The 20,791-nt window shown below is 35.6% G+C and overlaps 1 protein-coding gene across 11 annotated transcripts in view; it reads right to left on the reverse strand.

The window, feature by feature from the left end:
* Nucleotides 1–20,791, reverse strand: part of LOC101736773 (dual specificity calcium/calmodulin-dependent 3',5'-cyclic nucleotide phosphodiesterase 1) — a 511,722-nt gene that overhangs the window by 6,104 nt on the left and 484,827 nt on the right. For all 11 annotated transcript variants that reach the window (XM_062668369.1, XM_062668368.1, XM_062668359.1 and 8 more), the window contains 4 exons: nucleotides 16,635–16,751; nucleotides 7,728–7,868; nucleotides 7,004–7,173; nucleotides 129–354 (listed from right to left, as the gene is read on the reverse strand). In XM_062668369.1, the coding sequence (XP_062524353.1) occupies nucleotides 129–354; nucleotides 7,004–7,173; nucleotides 7,728–7,868; nucleotides 16,635–16,751 (654 nt within the window). The remainder of the gene's footprint in view (nucleotides 1–128; nucleotides 355–7,003; nucleotides 7,174–7,727; nucleotides 7,869–16,634; nucleotides 16,752–20,791) is intronic.

Here is a 20,791-nt window from a genome sequence, read left to right on the forward strand (position 1 = left end):
GAAGAGAGAAAAAAAACATTTTTTTTCACTCGTCTCAGTATATTGCAATGAAATAGAAGACCGACCTTTATTCGGTATCTGTTATAGTTTATTTCCAAAGTATTTCCATAAAAAAACGTGATATTTACCTTAGCAGGGTGCGAAATGTCGCAGCAATGGAGCACCAGAGATGTAGCCTTCGATTTGTCTATGGTTGGCTCTGCGAGGGACAGAAGCGATCTCATGTTCTTCAGTTGCTGGAAGTGGAAGGACATGTCGGTCGCCAGCACCATATCGATCACAAGCGTACGAAATTCGCGAAACTCATCCCGGGATAGATTCTGGAGTATATTGTATTCTTCTTCGCGCATTAACCTGGAATTCAAGAAGATTACCTTAGCTTGATCTTATATAAATTGTTGGAACGAAGTTTCTTATGGGACGACGCGGAGGGGTACCCTAACCGGGAAGAAACGTCCGTAACGTAAGATTTTTATTAGTAATGTACACAGTGTACGACTTAACTTTGTAATAACGTACAAAAAATAACATATTTTTTTATCATTCATTGACCACGATCTCAGAGCGTTCGTTTGCGCAATACACTAACCCTTATGCAAACAACCGTGAATGAAGTGTACCACAATAAGTTCGCACGTTACCGAATGAGCGTGGGTTGTTGTGAAACCGCCAGTTTTATTTTCTTTATACCTCGAATAGAACTTAAAATTAATATTTTTATAATAAGGAACTTCGTTCCTATCCGGTGTCCCACGACACCACACATCTTTTTTTTTGAGTGCATATCTTAATCTATAATAGCTGTTTCCCACTATATCGCCTGCGTTGACTACGCTTTATTCGCGTAGGTTGAGATCTATCTGTGTTCAGCATTGGGATGAAAGGCGTCCTATATTTTTCCCAGGACCTAAAATAGTTACAAGCTGTATTTAATTTAGTCAAAATTTATTTTGGGCGGAGCTTGGACGTAAAAACGTAACGTAGATAGAGCTAGGTACTATCGTATTAATCATATTCTGATACTCCAGGCAGGGGGCTCTCGAATATACTATCTGTCCGGTAGTATATTACTGAGTGCACGGGCACGCGATCCCGCCTTCCCTGAGCTGCTATAGACCACAACCTACTCTTCCGTGGCTACAGTATCCTGTCCTTCCTACTCCTAACTCCCTCGTCTCCTCATCTATTTAATACCCATCCCTACACGCGGCTCCCTCCCGCTTAACACACAAAGTCTGACTTGGCGAGGAAGGCAACACAACGCAGATATGCAATGTGACTGGGGGACTCGGCAGGTCAGCAAGGCAAGGTGGATGGCCTAGGGTGATGGTGGAGGGCATATAGTCACCGTTGGCCAGACACAACATCCAACCCCTTCTTCAGTCGTAGCGGTTTCCCGTTCCACTGATCCAAGAAGGGATAGGACGAGGGTGTGCGCTTGCGTGAGCGCAAACGTTTGCGCACCTAAATATATCCTGCTTATCTGACCGCTTCCGATGAATCATCATCATTCTGATACTAGCGGGCCCGACAGACGTCCTGCACAAACGTCTTAATTCATTCATTTTTTTATGTAGTGCATCGAATTATGTATCCAAACCATTCTCGGATTCACGGTAACACACAGAAAAAATGTCATCAAAATTCAAATTCAAAATTTTAATAATACGTTATAGATATAATAACACTGCCGGTTGTGAATGTTCCCAGGAAGTTGTAGGTATTTGATAAATAGTCAATTTTATAATAATGAATATTTTATTTCACAAAGCATTCCTTGCATTGAGATAAACAATGTACTAGATAATTGGAGAAACCGATTCTGACATTACGTTGAGAAGCGCACATAGACTTCTAAAAAAATATATTTTTTGCTTTCTTAACGCGGACCGCCCTGAATTGCCTTATCCAATAACATAATTTGGACATAAAATTGTATAACGAAAGAAACGGGTAACTAAGTCAAAAAGTTTATGTTCAATCATCCAGCCCATACACACTAAAACGTGAAAGTTGTCCATCTCGAAAAATTACGCCGCAGTTTTCATTTATTTTTAACGCGTAGAAGACGAAGAGAAATAGGCAGTGTGGCAGTATCGTGTGTTTAGTACGAGTTTTTTAACGTTCTCGATAGCGTAAAAGTTAACTCCAATTTGTATGCAGTTGGAACAGCGCCCCTGGCGGAAAACATAGGCAAACGTTTCAACTCCATACAAATTTAAGTTAACTTTTACGCTATCGAGAACGTTAAAAAACTCGCGTTAAGCACATTGACCCATGAGGTCAGACAACACGAGAGCAGTTTAGGAAATAGGAGGATCATTTGGAAAAAGTTGTTGGAAAAAATAGATCGATAGAGCAATGAGAATACCTACTAGTTTTATAACTATTCGCCCAGTATTAAAACTATTGAAACTTTGACGGTTAATGGCTCGGACGTGGTTTCGTCCCGGGCTAATTGGTTTCTCTCTAGTTCTGTATACGAACTGGATCGATAAAACTATTCCAATATAGTTTAAAACAACTTAGAGTCGTTTATGATAAGCATTGTGAACGTTAAAAGAAAAACAACGCAAGGATTGTTTCCAATATTTCATTGTTTGAATTTAAAAGATCACGTTTCTTATCTCTACGAATTTACGAGTAGTCTGTATTTACTGTCGTTTTACGGTACCCCCTGCCATTTTTTTATATTTCACAACAAGCCGCCAATCACCTATCCGATTAAGTGGGATTTTCAACGCTCGACGTTTGTTTATAAGAACGATATTCGAATCTCTAGGGAAATCATGTCATAACATAACGAGATCCTAGCTTTCGGCTTCTTTTATTTTGGGTGAAAAAAAAATTCGTATTACCATCGCCCTTTTCATCTTTTCCATTTTTTATTCTTTTAAAAGAATTTTTTAGGGATATTTGTTGCCATGGAAACATTTGTATGCTTTCTTTTATAGATTTTCTCTGAGAAATGGTTTTGTTGATTCACTATGAAGTGTAGTTTTGTAATTCAGCTAACTAAGTTTCGTACTGAAAAGTTTTTTTTCTAGCAACAAAATAACGTTTTGTTGAATTAATTGACGAATTGAAGTCACCATGTAATTTAGAATTTCTATATTTTTTTTATTCGAGATCAGAATAGATCGGATTATCATTAATTAAGCAATAGAAATTGATATATTAGTGATGCCGACCTGTGCGTTAAATGCATTTTATCTAATGATATCTATGCACCACATTTTTTACAGTTCAGAGAAAAATATAGCAGATCGTAACGTAAAAAATAAGTCTCTTATTCCATTCATTCATTGAAAAACGAACACAACAATATGAAACGAATGCCACGGTGGTATTTGATTAAAATGTCGCCGCTTTTGTGCACGTTTTCACCCGAGAACTACGGTTTTATTCATTTTTTTGTTGATTTTTAATTAGTATCTGCCCAATTATTCGTTCCGTGATAAGAGTTAGCTGTAGCATATTTAAAAAAACCAGGATATATATGTATGTGGATGTAATAATAAGGAAGAAAAAGAGGAGCTCAGTGTTTTAAACACGGAACTAGTAGTTCTATATTAGAAAAATAGAGACAATTACACTCTAAAGTATTATTGCTATCTGTATTTCATTGTATGCTATTTATTTACAATATAATAAAATATGTTAATGATATGTAAAAATATTTTAAAAAAAGGCGAGGTTAAGCCATACGGGTTTTAATTACAACAAAACAATCTTTCTTGTTGTATGTTCATTAATTAGTTTGCACTCATAAACCTCATTTAGATAACATTAATTGATTGAGACATTGCATAGCCAAAGCATTTATTATTGAAGAACTAATCCTCGATTTAAAAATAATCATCCAAAACCCTATAGGTGGTCTTTGGAGGATTATTTTTAAATCGCATCCACACAATGATGAAAGATTTTGACGACGATTTTTATGAAGAATAAATATTTTTACTGACGAGGTGACGCCATTTTGAAATTATGTCAAAAAAAGGAAATGCTTATTGTTAATTTCAAAACTTTTCTTCATTGCGTATTCAGGTGAATGAGCCCACCTAATGTTAAGTGGTTAGGTTACCGGACTACAAGACTTCACAACTTAAACGCCGTCATTTTGAGGCTTGAGGTCAATTGTTTAGTAATTACCCATAATACAATTTGTGCGGGTTTGATTTTAATTACACGATGTTATTCATTCATCGTGGACATGTATTAAACACGTATATAAATATTTTATTACAAAAATTAGTATCTGCCTGTGGGATTCGAACACCTACCTATAAGTTGCTTGAGAATTAATAAAAAGTCTCACAAAATTTCGTAACTTCAAAATATTGAAATATTTGTGCCTAGGATTTAAATGTGGTAACCCTAAAAGCGAGAGATAGCGGTTTCCTCAAGGTTTAATATTTTTAATATCCAACAGTATTGTGACCTGAGCTCATAATAATATATTCTGTTACTGAGCAACCTTTCTCTTGCACGTTCCCGCAATAAGACTTGTTAGAAAATAACTTAATATTTTTCTCCTTTGTGGTGGAGAAAATATTTTGCGAAGTGAACACGGGAAATTCTTTTTGAAACTACCGAGGACTTTGATTAGAGAAATATATTTTTGATTTTGTTTACTTTTACATATCTTAAGTGATTAATATTATACCAACTAGTTTCTATCTAGTTGCCATGTTTATAAATGCTCTTTATTTTTTGGCATTACAGGCAACGTGTTCAATTTCTGAACGTCAAAATGTCAGCGAGCGACGTCCGCCATGACACCAACTCTTTTTCGCCAGAGCGACGCATCGATTTTATATCTATTTTATAATAAGTGTTCCTTGCTGGATGTCTTGTTGTTCTCTTCAATGAAACGATTTGGCTCGTATTTACAGGTTTATTAAAAGATAAAAACTGAAGAACAAATAATAATGAGGTTGAATATTGTAGTAGATAATGTAATCGTTAAAGATGTATATACGTTCGCGATCGCTCGATGAAGTGAAGCTCGGTGGTGGGCGATAATAAAAACTTGTTTGGAGGGGGATTTAGAGATCCTTAACAATAAGTATTTGATTTGTTGTTCTTGGCGGCTGGAAAATACATCTGGTCTGCGGAGTGACTTCGGTTTCCTCTGTATTTTGTACCGTATGTTCCATGGGGAGTGTTCTAAGGAATTGTTCGACATGATACTGTCATCTCGTTTTTACCATCGCACCGCCCGCCACTGGTGTAGAGTTCATCCATACTACCTGGAGCCACTGCGGTCATCCACAGTGCGTTTCCAGAGGTCTTTTTTACCACGTACTATCCGGCTATGGAATGAGCTCCTCTCCACGGTGTTTTCCGAGCGCTATGACATGTCCTTCTTCAAACGAGGCTTGTGGAGAGTATTAAGCGGTGGACAGCGGCTTGGCTTTGTCCTTGGCATTGCTGAAGTCCATGGGCGACGGTAACCACTCACCATCAGGTGAGTCATACGCTATTAGTGCACAAAGGCCGCGGTACGCGAAGAATGGCGACGTCTGGTAAAGCGCACTGCCACCCGAAGTGATTACCACGACTACTCTGCCAAGAGTGCATACGACTGAGAAGAATGACATGTCTTTCTTGAAAAGATCCTTGTGGAGAGTATTACACTGTATGCAGCGATTTGGCTCTGCTCCTAGTATTGCTGATGTCCATGAGCGACGGTAACCACTCACCATCAAGCGGGCTGTATGCTCGTCTGCCTACATGGGCAATAAAGAAAACAGAAACCCCACTTAATTTATATATCTAAGCTAATTATATTGTGTTAATCAAAATCAATGATTATTTCACTATTTATGACATAACGTGTATCATTATAAGGCAACACAGCTTGCAGATCTTCAACTCATTTTCAACACAATTATGTTACACATGAACTGGCACTTTGTGGCTTCCAAATAAACTATGTATTACTAAGTAGGTAGCATCGTTATTAAAATGTAGCGAAATTAACTTCCGAATTGGGTTTAGTTTCAAAATTGGATTCAGAAACTTTGTATATAAAACGAAAACTTCAAACCTAGTTATTTAATGTGTTTTGTTCGCGTCTTTTTACTCTTGCTAGCGACGTTTCGGTCAAATACTGTCAATATTAAATATTCTCTATATGAAGTGACAGTTAGATTGAGGACTTAGCGCTGCTTAATAATAAAAGCTATAAGAATTTATTCGTTATATTATCTTTAAAGACAATTAAGTAAGGACTAAATTTTGATGTAATATTAACTATGTATACATTTTTATATATTAATCTCGATCTTACAACCGTAGTGTTAAAGGTTGAAATTGACATATCAAGTGCAGTTGAGTACTTTTAAATTCCTGGAAAATTTATCGCTAAATCTTAATAAAAACGATCAACAGACAATTTAACGGCCGTCTGGTGTAGCGGTAAGTGACATGGTCACTACACAAAGGGGCCGCGGGTTCGAATCCCGCTAAGGGAAGATATTTGTATGATAAATATAAAATGTCTTTTCCAGGGTTAAGGATTTATGTTAAATATATGTATGGTATAATATAAAAATCTTACATTTATTTCCGTTATCTGATATCTGTAACACAAGTTCTTTACGAACTTAGCACAGGGCCAGTTAACGTGGCGTCACTGTTAGTAATTTTTTTTATTTATTATTATGTATTAATTGTTTTCACAAAAACTCCAGTCGACAATTCCAATTAAGTCTTAGAATAAACTAGCATAAGGAATATAATCGACTGTACGACCAAAGATAATTCACATAAATACGTCCTTGAACCCGATTCCGATCCGTTAGTAGATTCATTCTCGAAGCAATTGCTCTTGAGTTGTCAGGTCTCCTTCGGAGGCGCTCGGGCAGTTGTTAGCAAATCCTACCCCTCCTGGCCGAGCCTTTGCTCGCCCACCTGTCCTGGTGGAGCTGGAAAGGCCTCCGGGCCACCAGTAAACTTTCAATCATAAAAAAAGTCCTTGAATAGAGAAAAATACCTGAAGGCGGCGCTGATGTGATGGTTCTCCAGCACGGCCCTGTCGTTGTAGAGCAGGGCGGTGTCCGAGCCGGACATCACGTGGAAGTTGTTAGTCGTGCCCGTGTGCTCGTAGTCGTGGACCACGGCGGCTACCAGCGTCGCGAAGATCTCCAGGTCCGAGAGCCAGTTCTGTGAATGGAAATTGGATATTACAATAGTCAATTGGTTTTGTCATTTCTTTTATTTCTCACATTAACCGCGATTAAAATGCTCATTGTTTATAAGATCTGGTTATAAAAAAATAGAATATTACGGTAGCTGACTGGTAATAGTGTAAATAAAAACAGAACTGGTGGTAGGGCCTCTTGTGAGTCCGCGTGGTTAGGTACCACCGCCCTGCCTATTCTCCGTGAAACAGTAATGCGTTTCGGTTTGAAAGGTAGGGCAGCCGTTGTAACTATGTGGGTGGCGTATTTACGTTGTAGATGTCTATGGGCTCCAGTAACCACTTAACACCAGGTGGGATGTGAGCTCGTTCACCCATCTAAGCAATAAAAAAAAAAGAATAAGACCACTGGTACCAAAATTCATTTAAGTCCATATTGGTGACCTTTGATTTTAAAATTGAATAGAAAAACAAACAATTTTATATCTATAGTTCGACTAGACAGATTTTAAATTGGAATTGTTTTTTCGGTTTTTAATGCCCTTAGAATAAAGAAATATAGTCTTTAATACGTTACCATAAGGCCGGTCTGGCACAGCATGTAGTGCACGGTTTGCGCGACGTCAGCGGCGTGCAGGTTATTGTGGTAGGGATTATGAAACCTGCAGTAGCCCTCCTCTATCCGGCCGAGGAAGTTCTCTAAGATTGTCGGAGGAACCTAGGAATAATTAAAAAAATGTGAGCCGTCATGGAACGCCTGGCAGATGTGAAACATCGATATTATTTTGTAAAAGTAATATGCAGAAAAGAACAGATTGTGATAGGAACTAAATACATATGTCATAATGATAAAATAAAATATTAAGAAAAAATAATTTGTTTTCAAGTAAAACACAGGTTATGTGTAGTAGTAAACAACACTGTATACACTACGGAGTATACACTATAGGTAACCGAGCTCAGTGTAGCGAGAGAGATGGCTTAACGCCGGATCGAGTGGGAGAGAATCGCACAGTCGATTGCGCATGGCGACGCGTCGCCACACCGTACACACTACTGTATAGAGACAGTATATATATATATATCATCATATAGTGTGGCGACGCGTCGCCACGCCATAAATCGGTTTTACGTGCGGCTATAGATGTTTCACATAAAAAATCGGAGACAATTCCATTCTTAATCCTTTCAAAATTAGAACAGCTGATTTGAATATGATTAATAATTCTACGACATTCATCAAAGTAGCTACTCTCACAAAATATGACTAATAGGAAGAAGAACTTCTTATTCTAATGCACTATCCTTAAAGCTTTCTTTATAATCTGCCCACGGAAGCAGTGCAGTTTCTACCGGTTCAGTAGATCATGTTGCAAACCCTCATTGATGCAAAAAAGTCTGCCGCGATTATGCGTTCCATTTTGGTTAGGGCTGTCGTTGTACCAATGCAATAGACCTCAACAGTATGTCTCAAGGTGGTCAGGGAATCAAAGTTGTGGTGCAATGAGCAGTCTATGGGTTCTTTCGCCTATTTACGCAATAAAAACATAATGTGCCAAAGTCCTATGTAGGTACGTCGTCTAATGCTACGCCGTTTGTGGGCATTAGTTATATTAAAATCACACACAATTAAATATTGAGTACAATTATGTATTAATAAAGTTTTTTTTTTGTTAGGATTTCAACAGCTATAAATAAAATATGACCAAATATGACAAAATAGTGCTTAAATTTCATGTTATTCGACTTCATTTTAAAAAATTTAGAAGGTTTGATATATTATAGATGCGGTAGGCAGCGGCTTGGCTCTGCCCCTGGAATTGCTGAAGTCCATGGGCGACGGTAACCACTCACCATCAGGTGGGCCGTATGCCCGTCTGCCTAAAAAGGCAATAAAAAAAAAATAAAAAGTCTACGTAAAGTTTGTTTCTCCAAAAATGTAAGGACTTTTTCGCGTGAACGCGAGGAGTGAAGTTGTGTGATTTGTTTTATTTTGTCTATTTAGTGTTTCTTCAGGTTTAAATGTGTAATAACGGTGATTTATTAACTGTTTAATATCTGTAAAAGTGCACAAATGTGGGAAAATGAAACAAAGCCGCTGGACGTAACTTCTCAGGATCCTCAAAAAAGTCCACTGAAAAAATCTCAGTAAATGACCACCATTTTGCTGAGATTATACTTCATCCCATATCATTTCATCTCACATCTTCATCATTCACTTCATGCTGCTTCATAATAATCAACTTCATTTCATTTCATAATATCATTTTGATATAAAAAAATTACATATCATTAAAATTTAAATAAGACTTGACCTATAGGTCTTAGCTACCAGGTCATAAAATCCCTTAAAAAAATCCAAAAATGTAACAGAAATTTTGTAATACCGTATTTAACGTAATTAACAATGGAAACTGAAATATTTTTTTTTATATGATTAATTAAGTCGAGGAATATTGCCAACCAGGTGGACGGACATTGTCAAGGAGGCTACAAACACTAGCGTCCTGGGCGTCATTAAGCAGGCCGAATGCAGGCAACATTGGAGGAAGCTGGTGCAAAGACTGGACCAAGGTGGTCACGTCCCTCAGTAATGAGGAAGCGACGAAGAAGAAGCAGAATTAGATTTGGTTATTTTTTTAAGGAATCAAATCGTTGTAACCACGAAATGCGGTTTTCTACAATCCGAAATTGCAATTTCAGCTTCCAAAATGGCAAACGTTACAAAATAAAGTGAAAAGAGCTCTTGATCGAGCGACAAACAGAGCTGCAGTGTAATCGACTCCCCGCTGATACTTCGTAGGGGACTATTTAACAACAATCTCTATCTGTGAAATCGCGGCGACGTTCCTAGCAAACTTTTTGAATTTTCGATTCGTGTGTAATACCAAACCGCCTCACAGTGGGTCGATACTATGATTTTAGTGACTTAGGCATCAACTTTGTTTTTTTACATTTTTCTTTATGTAGATAGATAGAGCTCGTTAATCTAAATAATAATTGTTTTAGGCAAAAATTACAAAAACTTTATAGTTTGGTCAGAAAAATGTGTTTTGTGATTTTTTTGTATGGAGCGGGTCACATTAAATTAAATTCCTGCTAAGTACCGCGAGGTCCCGCTTTGAAACTTTATTTTCCTTACACCTTGTCTAGTCTACTATCATTTGATGCTATGAACATGTGCATAAAGTTGCAACTCTGCCAAATAAATGGATCGAAAAAAATGAATAAATACATAGAATAAAAACCTTTATTTTTTTTTTCGTAAGTGCTTTTAAGTTAAATTTGATATGGATTAGTAAGTAAAAGCACGTAATGATACCCATAATTACATAATACCTAACAACAATACATTTAATAGGTCTCTAATTAAGCAATCTCTCTAAGTTTTGTATATTTTGTTTCACCATTCGATCTTTGGGCCAGAAGACAAAAGAAGATTGTGTAAAATATCCTCATTAGTCGACGTTCTACTTATTTTTCTAGAATAACAACTCTCTGTATATTTCCGAAAATCTTTATTGAGAGCTTCCGCTGCCTCTTCCGAGAGCTTACCTATTCGAATGGCACCAAAGTTCTTCAATATTGTATATCACCGCCGTGAGCCAACAATTTATGGATACTGGAAGGCATATAATAACAGGGATATAAATTAACATACAATTCTGCAGTATATCTACAAAATTCGGAAAAATTGGAAAGGTCCACGCGCTCTCCAGATGCAACAGTCTGAAGAATCAAGTGAAACCTCTCTATTCAATCTTTACGTATTCCTGTTATGTGGGCTGTTCCTACTGCATCCCTGAAAAATCTTCTGGCAGTATTGCCATCATTGGTTGTTCCTACTTCTTGCTTGACAACATCTATAAGTAAACCGCATTAATTTTTAAACGCTTGCTGTATAGCGCTCTTTCTGATTGATATTTTTTCTTTGTCATCCCCCCTTGCAACCCCATTTCTCGAAGTCCAAACGATAAGACGCAAACAAAAAAGTGTCATATAAAAAATAATCTCACAGGAAACTAAATACATACGATGAAAAAATTGTGAAGTAATAAAATTATATTTACCGATATGAAGTAAGCACTCCATGCATCTTATCCAGGCATGTAAAGATGGCATTCCATGCTGGAATATTTCTTCATTATTTTCTCTTTAACAAGCAAGTGACTCCAAAAAACTCTGACGGTTTTGCTTTGCAAATATCACAGACAGCAGAAAATGTTTCTGACAAATATGAGGTTATTTTGCCGTCTATCATCGTCATGTGCAATTGATGCTTCACTTCAACTTGTTTGATTTTTTATGGCTGAACTCTTTCTATTTCTTCTGTTATGCTAGCTTTTATAATTGCCACTGTTGACTGCGTTTCTTCTGTAAATTTAAACATTATTGGACGGCAATAAAAAGTTGATTAGGGTAGATCGTTTTCCCAAACAACTGTTCCATCAAATTTCTGAAGCCTTATAGGAACTAGACTGACCATAAAAATAGATGAATCATTAAACTCTGATTCAGTGTTCTGTTTATAATTACTTTGACCTGGGGCTCTATCAAAGTCTATTTGATTATAAGCAGTAGCTCTCTTGCTGAGTCCAAATCCGAAGTAATCACATCTAAAAGCATATAAAGCGCCAAGTTTAGTAATGCTTGCATTTTAATAGCAGCTCCTTCTTCAGTAATAATTACCTCGTCTTTCCCTGGATAACATTTGGTCTTTTGTTGCTTAATTTTATATTAAGAAGGGTATAAATCAGACCCATTTTCACTTGCTGCTTCTCTTAGGTTTATATACTGCCACTTACTTAATTTAAGTGAAACTAATAGTGCCTTATCGGGAGAATATGTACTACTTTGCACTTTACTTGTACTTAAACACTCCTTAACTTTTTCTAGATCTTCGGGGTGATTTGACTAGTGGTTCATTATTTCTCCTACATCTTCATTTCCAGTGTTTCTCAAACTATCAATTGTAGTAGCTTTCATTTCATCCGGGGAAAACGAAAGCGATTGGTAAGTTTGTTCAATGCGTCTTCGTTTTTGCCTGGATCCCAATTCTTCAAAAGGTTTTCGAGGTGTAAAAGTAGATGTCGAAGCTTCTGTAGTACATTTGAGGGTGGTACATTTTCAACATCTTCAGTATTAGAAATCTCGAGCCTTTCCTGTGCAGTGTTGATAGCTTCAGGTATCATTCGTTTTCATATTGCACTTATATTTGAACAAAAGTGCGTACCGAATTTTTGGAGCTCAATACATTTCTCTTCGGTCACGTTTATTTGATGTTGTAGGAATTGAAAGAGTTTTTTTATTATCAGACAGCGACTGTAGTTGCTCTCTTAAAATCATAAATAATTCTAAATTGTTAACAAAATTATTCATTATAACGGAAAAAGGAAGATCACAACGACAATCACGAGATGTTAGTAGTAGTACGAATAAACGAACACTAGTTAGTATATAATAAACATGGTCAAAAATGACCAAGATACTTCCCGAGACAAACAAATGTTTACTATATTTTCTACTACCCAGTAATGGCTGCTTAACTAGTTTTCCTCATTAAATAATGTTAACTATCCTAATAATTAGAGAGATTGCTTAATTAGAGACCTACTAAATGTATTGTTGTTAGATATTATGTAATTATGGGTATCATTACGTGCTTTTACTTACTAATCCATATCAAATTTAACTTAAAAGCACTTACGAAAAAAAATATAAAGGTTTTTATTCTATGTATTTATTCATTTTTTTCGATCCATTTATTTGGCAGAGTTGCAACTTTATGCACATGTTCATAGCATCAAATGATAGTAGACTAGACAAGGTGTAAGGAAAATAAAGTTTCAAAGCGGGACCTCGCGGTACTTAGCAGGAATTTAATTTAATGTGACCCGCTCCATACAAAAAAATCACAAAACACATTTTTCTGACCAAACTATAAAGTTTTTGAAATTTTTGCCTAAAACAATTATTATTTAGATTAACGAGCTCTATCTATCTACATAAAGAAAAATGTAAAAAAACAAAGTTGATGCCTAAGTCACTAAAATCATAGTATCGACCCACTGTGCGCCTGTACAACAAAATCCCACAAGATGTTCAGAACCTACATATACATAGGTTTAAGAAAACTATTAAAGAACATCTGTGCAATAAAGCTTACTATAAAGTCAATAATTATCTAAAAGATTGCACAAAGTGGGAATGAGTTGCTCGCTCCCGGCATTTCAATATTGTAATAATTGTTATGTTATAATTACCCATTGTAAAAATGAATATTAAAAAAAATATATCTAATATTTAAAAAAAAAAAAGACATTCCCGCTGAGTTTCTTGCCAATTCTTCTCAGGACGGAGGCTAATTCTTGTGAATTGGCGGTAGTTCTTTTGACGTTCAACAAGTATGTACTTTCATTTATGTTGAATAAAACTTTTTTGATTTGATTTGATTTGATCAGATTTAGTGCTATTTTTTACATTATTGTGATTCGTAAAATCTTTAGTGGTTCAACAAAAGCGTATTTATAACACTTATCTGTTAGCTTAACTCGTATGTATTTAAATAACTAAAACTTTCAACGTACATAACTTTCATCAATTTCAAAACGTGTGATTAACTTGAAATCTTGCATACGTGTACAAGGATCGATGACAAAACAATAATTTTATTTTATTATTATAACCTAACATTCAGATCGCAATTAACGTAATAAGCAATCATAGGATTAACTTCTTTTCGGTTTTCGCGCGTCGGAGATACAATTAAAGTTAGTTTTACGGTTTAATCTCGTATTTCCTATTGTAAGTTTTCGTGGTCGCTGACGACTAATACAAACTGTAAAGTATTTAAAACGTCTTAAATAATTTAATGACAGTAAATAATGCGAGATTAAACCGTAAAAGTAGTTTTAATAATAATTAAAAAAAGTAATTTATTCTTCAGTGCAGATCATTGTTCAAAATTGCTTTTGTTTAGTTTTTAAACTATATTTACTTATTCATGCGCACTAATGCTTATGTACTATGCTATGACAACCCGGGCTGCACTAGTTAACTAGGATTAGAGACGCGCAACATTTGTCAAGCTATTTACTTGTACCCAAAAGTACATAAACAAAAAAGATAAACACAATAAATTGGGCTACAGGAATTGGGAGCGACGTCGCTATCTTGAATCAACAACAGAGTTTTCCCAATAAAGTATTTACAGCGTACACGTACAAACGTTGAGAGATGCCCTTATCTTCACGTGTTCCAATATTCAGCTATTCACGAGAATTTCACGTAAGAATACATTACCGATTGTAATTTCAAATTGAAAGGAGTTCCGTAGCGTGTTTCTGTGTGGCCTGACAATAGATACGTTCGCGCTGTTCGAACACATTCGAGTTTAAAGTATGAATATATTGCCTGCGGTGAATATTTTTGATGTGAAACTTCTTTTGGTGCGTTGAGAGTAAAATACAAACTTGCGTTAGATTCGTTACGGCTAGAGAGAAAAGATACAGTTTAGGAAGAGCGAGAGTCAGAAAGTAGACAGACTTCTTTTGGTGCGTTGAGAGTAAAATACAAACTTGCGTTAGATTCGTTACGGCTAGAGAGAAAAGATACAGTTTAGGAAGAGCGAGAGTGAGAAAGTAGACAGAGCGTCTCGCGAATCACTCGATCGTAGAGAGAAGGAAAGAGCAAAGCGAGCTAGATAGTTTCTCTTAAACACAGCACCTATTACAAGAGAAATTTGATTAATGGATGAAAAATGAAATAAACCACAACACATCGCAAAATAAGTTTAACTTCTTTCAAGCCAAGTTATACGCGCACCATTTTTTTTAATACGCTTTTATTAGCTTCAGATGTATGTTAGTATGTATGTAACGGAATCTTTGAACATGATTTTGATCCCCTTCAGAACGTCGGATTGACTCAAAATTTGGCATACTTATTAAGGATCGACAACAACTCAATATTTAAAAAAAAGTTGAAAAAATTGAAATACAGATACCATGCACTTCACGCTTTTTTACAATAAAATCATTTTTCATCAAAACTATTTTTAAATCACATTTATTTTCTATTTTTTAGTTGGATTTTCTATAAAAGCGTATTTTTTTTAGTTTTTTTTTACTATTTTTAATTTGAAAATCTCAGTTGAAAGTTGAAAATTAATTCGTTTCGTATGTTTTGTTTAAATCAACATTTGTCTCATTAAGTAAATGCAGAAATTTAATACAAAATCAAAATCGTCTCCGCCGGTGAACCCCTCAAGTTAAAACAATTGTGATGCAGGTAATCCTAAAATCTTAAAACAAGTAAAAACGTTACTGTTACGTATTACTTTTAAGGAAAAAAATGGTTTCAAGCTTTTCGTGCGAGAGACCCATTATGAAACACGAGTGGAATCATAATCCAAAAATAATTAATGACGTGAAAGTGAGTTTACTTATTTGTTAAGCTTTCACTTGTTTTAACTCCTTAACTGATTAACCAAAAAAAATGCCAACACGTTGTCAGAAAAGGACTTTTTATTTCGAAAAAAAATATATTAAACTTTCAGGATTTTTCCCTGACCAAGTCGCGGTTAAAAGCTATAACAGTAACGTCATTTTCGATTTCAAAACATCTTACATAACTCTTCATTAAAATCTATTTTGTAACTCTTTAAGTGTCTAATTTATACTTATGAAATCGGTTAAAAGTTTCATTCTGAAAGAGATTCTAACGCACGATATCGTGGTATTCAGTAAACAAGTAATTTGTTGTTTATAAAGTTTACTCAGAGTTGCTCTTTAATATAACTTTCTCGTTTCGATGTTGCTATTTCAAAACGGAATATTTCATTTTGTTTCTTTTCCTATAAACGTCTAGTTTTGAGTAATTAGTGTAGCTTTAGAAATGAAGCAAATTATTAATTTGCATTTGAAGTTTAATGCTGCTTATATGTTTTGTTTTTTTTTTTTATAAATACAAGCTAGTTTTTAAAACAAAGGAAGATTCTAGAGCGGTAGGACGATCGAAATGAAATGAACATTTTTAGCACGCTGTATGGGGTTGATAAATCGGCTGATTCGCGGGGTCAACCTCCTCATGTGTTGCGAGCGCTGTGTTTGCTTTACATTTCTTGTTCAGGAAATATGAAGTTACTCAAAGCTTATTCTATATTTGCATTATGAATATAACATTATCTTCTAATATTGATTGAAACAGGATGGTTTAAGTGTGCGTACTTAAAATACGTCCCACTATCAGCAAAATATGTTGACGTTGAAAAGTCTTCTACTTAATGAATCCTAATGAGGATTTTCTCTAAAGATCATCATAGTAAGGCAAGAGACACATAGCCAAGCTGCTACCTACGACAGAGTACTCTCCGCAAATCTTCTTCAAACAAGGCGCATGAATATTCTAGATATAGATATATTTAGATGGATGTTTATTTAAAAAATACTGTATTCTGATTTGTGACAAATATGTTCGCACTTACCTTAAATTTATGAATCATTCCGTATCGATTCAACAGTTCGTAACCTAAGTATTTGACCGGTTGCCCGTTGGCCGCCTCGTGCAGAGTGAACACGTCGAAAGACCATTCATCCAGCGTCTGAAATTAAGTAGATCAACGTGACTTAATTGTTTTTAAGTTACTGAGAAATTTTTTTTTTCAATGTACAGAAATTATAGTACCTGAAATCTGAGATACAAATATCGCTTAGGTATAAAATAAGGAGCATTTTGTTGGGAGTAGATTTTGTAATTATGGATTTAGTTTATGTTCCTTCGAGTTTTATGCGGCTATCCCTCCTCATTCGCCAAAGTGGTATACGGAAAGGACCATAAATACTTGGGAGGCAAAGGTTTGGGTGAGATCCCTAACCCAGCCCCTGAACCGATGGCGACGTGTTGGTTTGGATACAGAAGAGCGCTATATCTCATGCCCCAGACTCTATTTCTGCAAGTTCTGCACTAGCTAAAGTCGGGCATTACGCGCCACGATGCTCAATACTGATATGCACGATGAGTCCTCGGCGCCGCATCTCCTATGCGAGCAACGCGAGCTTCGCTGTGTATCCATTTCACAACACCATTTCATGTCAGTTTTTTAAATAAATATTTTTTGCATATTACCTTGACGTGTAAGCTCACAGCCTATCTGGCATGACAACATGAACGCTGTGTGATACATGGGGAGCAAATCTTAATTGTATTGTATAATAGCCTACTCTGGAAACTGGATCCCTGAACTACTTCGCAGCAAAAATAGGCATGTGGTATTCCCTCGTGCGGGCTCAAAATCTGCCATGCCACTAGTAAATATAGGTTGGCGATCGCGTATTTATAGCACTCAGAGAACCCTGATCTTTCTTGTTTCTGTGCGTGTTCTCCCATAAATCCCACAGTTGCCACTTGCGACACTCACGGAAGAGATATGGTGGTGCTATTCCAGACCGACATCACACAGCCCGTATGCAATGTTTGCTTACAAACCCTATTATGCAAAACCAAAATAAAAAGCGTCCATATTTGCAATACCTTACAACTGTTGCTGTAATTAATATGAATCGTTTTTCATAAAAAACAAATAGAGCATTCAAACGATTTCTGTATAAAAAGGGAACACAATCGGTCGCCCTGAGGCTTTGCTTCAAGTCAAACAAACAATGGACTAACTAAATATGTAAGTTAGGAAAGTCAATTAAGCACACATGAACGCGTGGTTTTTCGTTGTTTGACCCTGTGTAGACAGTATCAAATCTGTATTGTTGAATGTTGTTTAATACCAGGAAAGCGGTTCGGATCTAAGGGGATATATACACATCGACTTTTATATACACTAGCTTTTGCCCGCGACTTCGTCCGTGTGGAATAGTTACTTTGGCATAACGCTAAATTTTACCTACCTCTTCATTTAAGTAGAAAGTGAAACTATTTTTGAATAATAGAATGTTAAAGAGTTATTTAAGGTACCAAGATCGGGCTTTTTAACCGACTTCAAAAGAGACGCTCATAAATTAGACAGATACAGATACAGAGAAGACTCTCATACATTACTTTAACGAAACTTTAATCGTTTCCGCAGCGCACGCAGTGGAAGCTCTCAAAAGGGATTAAAACCCCGATTTTGAAACATTCTTTATTGGTGCTTCGCTTGCATTTGTCTTAGCGTGATTTTATATAACCTATAGCTTTCCTCAATAAATGGGCTATCTAACACTGAAAGAATTTCAAATTGGAACAGTAGTGCCTGAGATTAGCGCGTTCAAAGAAACAAACTCTTCAGCTTTATAATATTAGTATAGATATAAATTAATACATTAATTATAAACAGTTTACAAATAAAAATAAAAACGTGTCCTTTACAATATTTTTTACTTGTGGTAGGACTTATTGTATATCCTGATGAGTAGATGCCACCGACCTGCCCATTTCTGCTGCGAAGCAGTGATGTGTTTGTAGATGGGACAGTTGTAAGATAGATTTTGACTTCATTTCTCCTCTAGGTGGGTTTTCACGTTATGATGTGAGTGGGAGCTTGTTCACCCATTTAAGCAACAAAAAAATAGCAAAGCAATTGTTCCGTGGTCAATTGTTTTGGTTAAATCTTTACTATACGTAATATACAACAATTCCTTTACTTTAAAAAAAAGCAGGGTCTAGTAATTAAAACTACATTATCTTTATGATATTATGTTTCTTTGAAATATAGTTATTGAGAATTATAATAGTTTCCGAGCCTTCATGAGGACTATCTTCAACAAAAAAGCGAAACATTAATTCTTTAAATACATCATCCAAAAATATCCTTATATAGTTGATCTCAAGAGAAAACAATCCCATATAATTTATTTCATCGGCGGTCAGAGGTAGAACCGCTATTCAGAGAGGGACGTGAGATTGGAATGAATGTACCCACATGAACAGACTTAATTACGACCGCACCTTCGGCTTTAATTAGTTCCCAGCTTTCTTATCGGTCTAACAGACTAGACGGTTCTAAGTGTGAAATTATGAAGGTACCAAGGTAAGACGTTTGCTAACCGTTAATGGTCCGAACGATGAAAATGAGGCCACAGCGTCTACTGAGTTTCTCGTTGGATCTTCTCAGTAGGTCGCGTTTCCGACCCGGTGGTAGATTCTGCGAAGCACTGCTCTTGCTAAGGCCAGTGTTAGCAACACTCCGGTTTGAGCCCCGTGAGCTCACCTACACTTTAGGGTGAAGCTGAAATAGCCTCTCAAGGCTATCAGCATAGGTAGAAAATAAAAGGACACAGCATCGCCAGAGACTTTGATTTGAGAAGACCATCAAGTCTGATGCACTTATTGGGGAATTCAGACTTCCCGTTCATCTTCATCTAGCTAGGATGTTTCCTTTAGAAGCATTGTGTGAACGTATACGTAAGAAACGATTATAAGGATTTTTTTATTCACATGGGACAAAGATCGAGCTAGTTTATTTTACAAAATAAAATTAAATTAATCTCCTACAGCTTTAATTCAAAAGGTTCTTGAAACATCATGTTTTTATGTTGCTTTAGTTGAGCGAATGATACCCACATTAGTTATCTGATATAGGTAGTAAGTAAATTATATTAGCTTGACAATATTGCTTTGAATTATGTAATGTTTTATTACAGTGGAGTGAAGAGCGGTTTCTCTCAAGTCTCGCTACCTAAGTGAATTGGACTTAGCAATCATAATACACTAATGTAATACTTGGATGCCATTTATGTCACTCACGGAAGAAAAGGGGTGATGCTATTCAAAGCGTAGCTAATGGTAGCTTCTGAAGTGGTCAAGAGGTTTTGTCATTTCTCTTTGAGTAAAAATCAATTATCGATCATTAATTTAAATATTATTAATTAAATAATATTAATAACATTAATAATTATGTATTATTAATTTTTTTTAGTGTATAGTGTTTTTCAGAAATTGTATTTTCAATCTTTATTTATATTATATAATTAATAATAAGATTCTAATAAATATAGTATAAATAATATTAATAAATATGAATGATATTAATAATTTAATTGATTTAACTTAATTTTCAAAAACCAGCAGCACAAAAATTCCAGTGCGGTTGGATACTGACATTTAGCTGACATTATAATAAAAACTTTCACTATATTTTTGAGCTTTTCGTGACGTGGGTTTGGTCGTGAGCAGCTAGCTACCCTAGTCGAATTTCTTTTACGACTTTTCATTTTAAATTGAAGTAATTTGAGAAGGAAAAAATGTAGCGTCTTATCGCACCCACAAAAAATGTGATGTTTACGAAAGAAATAGGCAATTACGAAATATTGCTTTTTATCTTGAATTCATCAGTGTGTTGGATACGTTAAAATTGCATGAGAGGATCTTGTTTGATAAAAATAAGTTTAGCACAAACTAGGATTTTCCCTTAGTGGATGTAGAAACACGCATACTATACAAGAAAAAATACACTTTAACAAGAAATATATATGTATCACAATACATCTTAATATATATGTATTACATGTCATGTTGTTTGTCCGCGATGGAAACCTAAATTACTGAACCGATTTAAATTTAATTTTTTTTAAATATGTGTTTTGTTCCAACTTAGGCCATAGGATGGTTTTTATTTCGATTAATGGTCGCAATATTTATTAATTAACAATA

The sequence above is a fragment of the Bombyx mori genome, chromosome 4, assembly GCF_030269925.1.
Source record: "Bombyx mori chromosome 4, ASM3026992v2".
NCBI classification, from domain to species: Eukaryota; Metazoa; Arthropoda; class Insecta; order Lepidoptera; family Bombycidae; genus Bombyx; species Bombyx mori.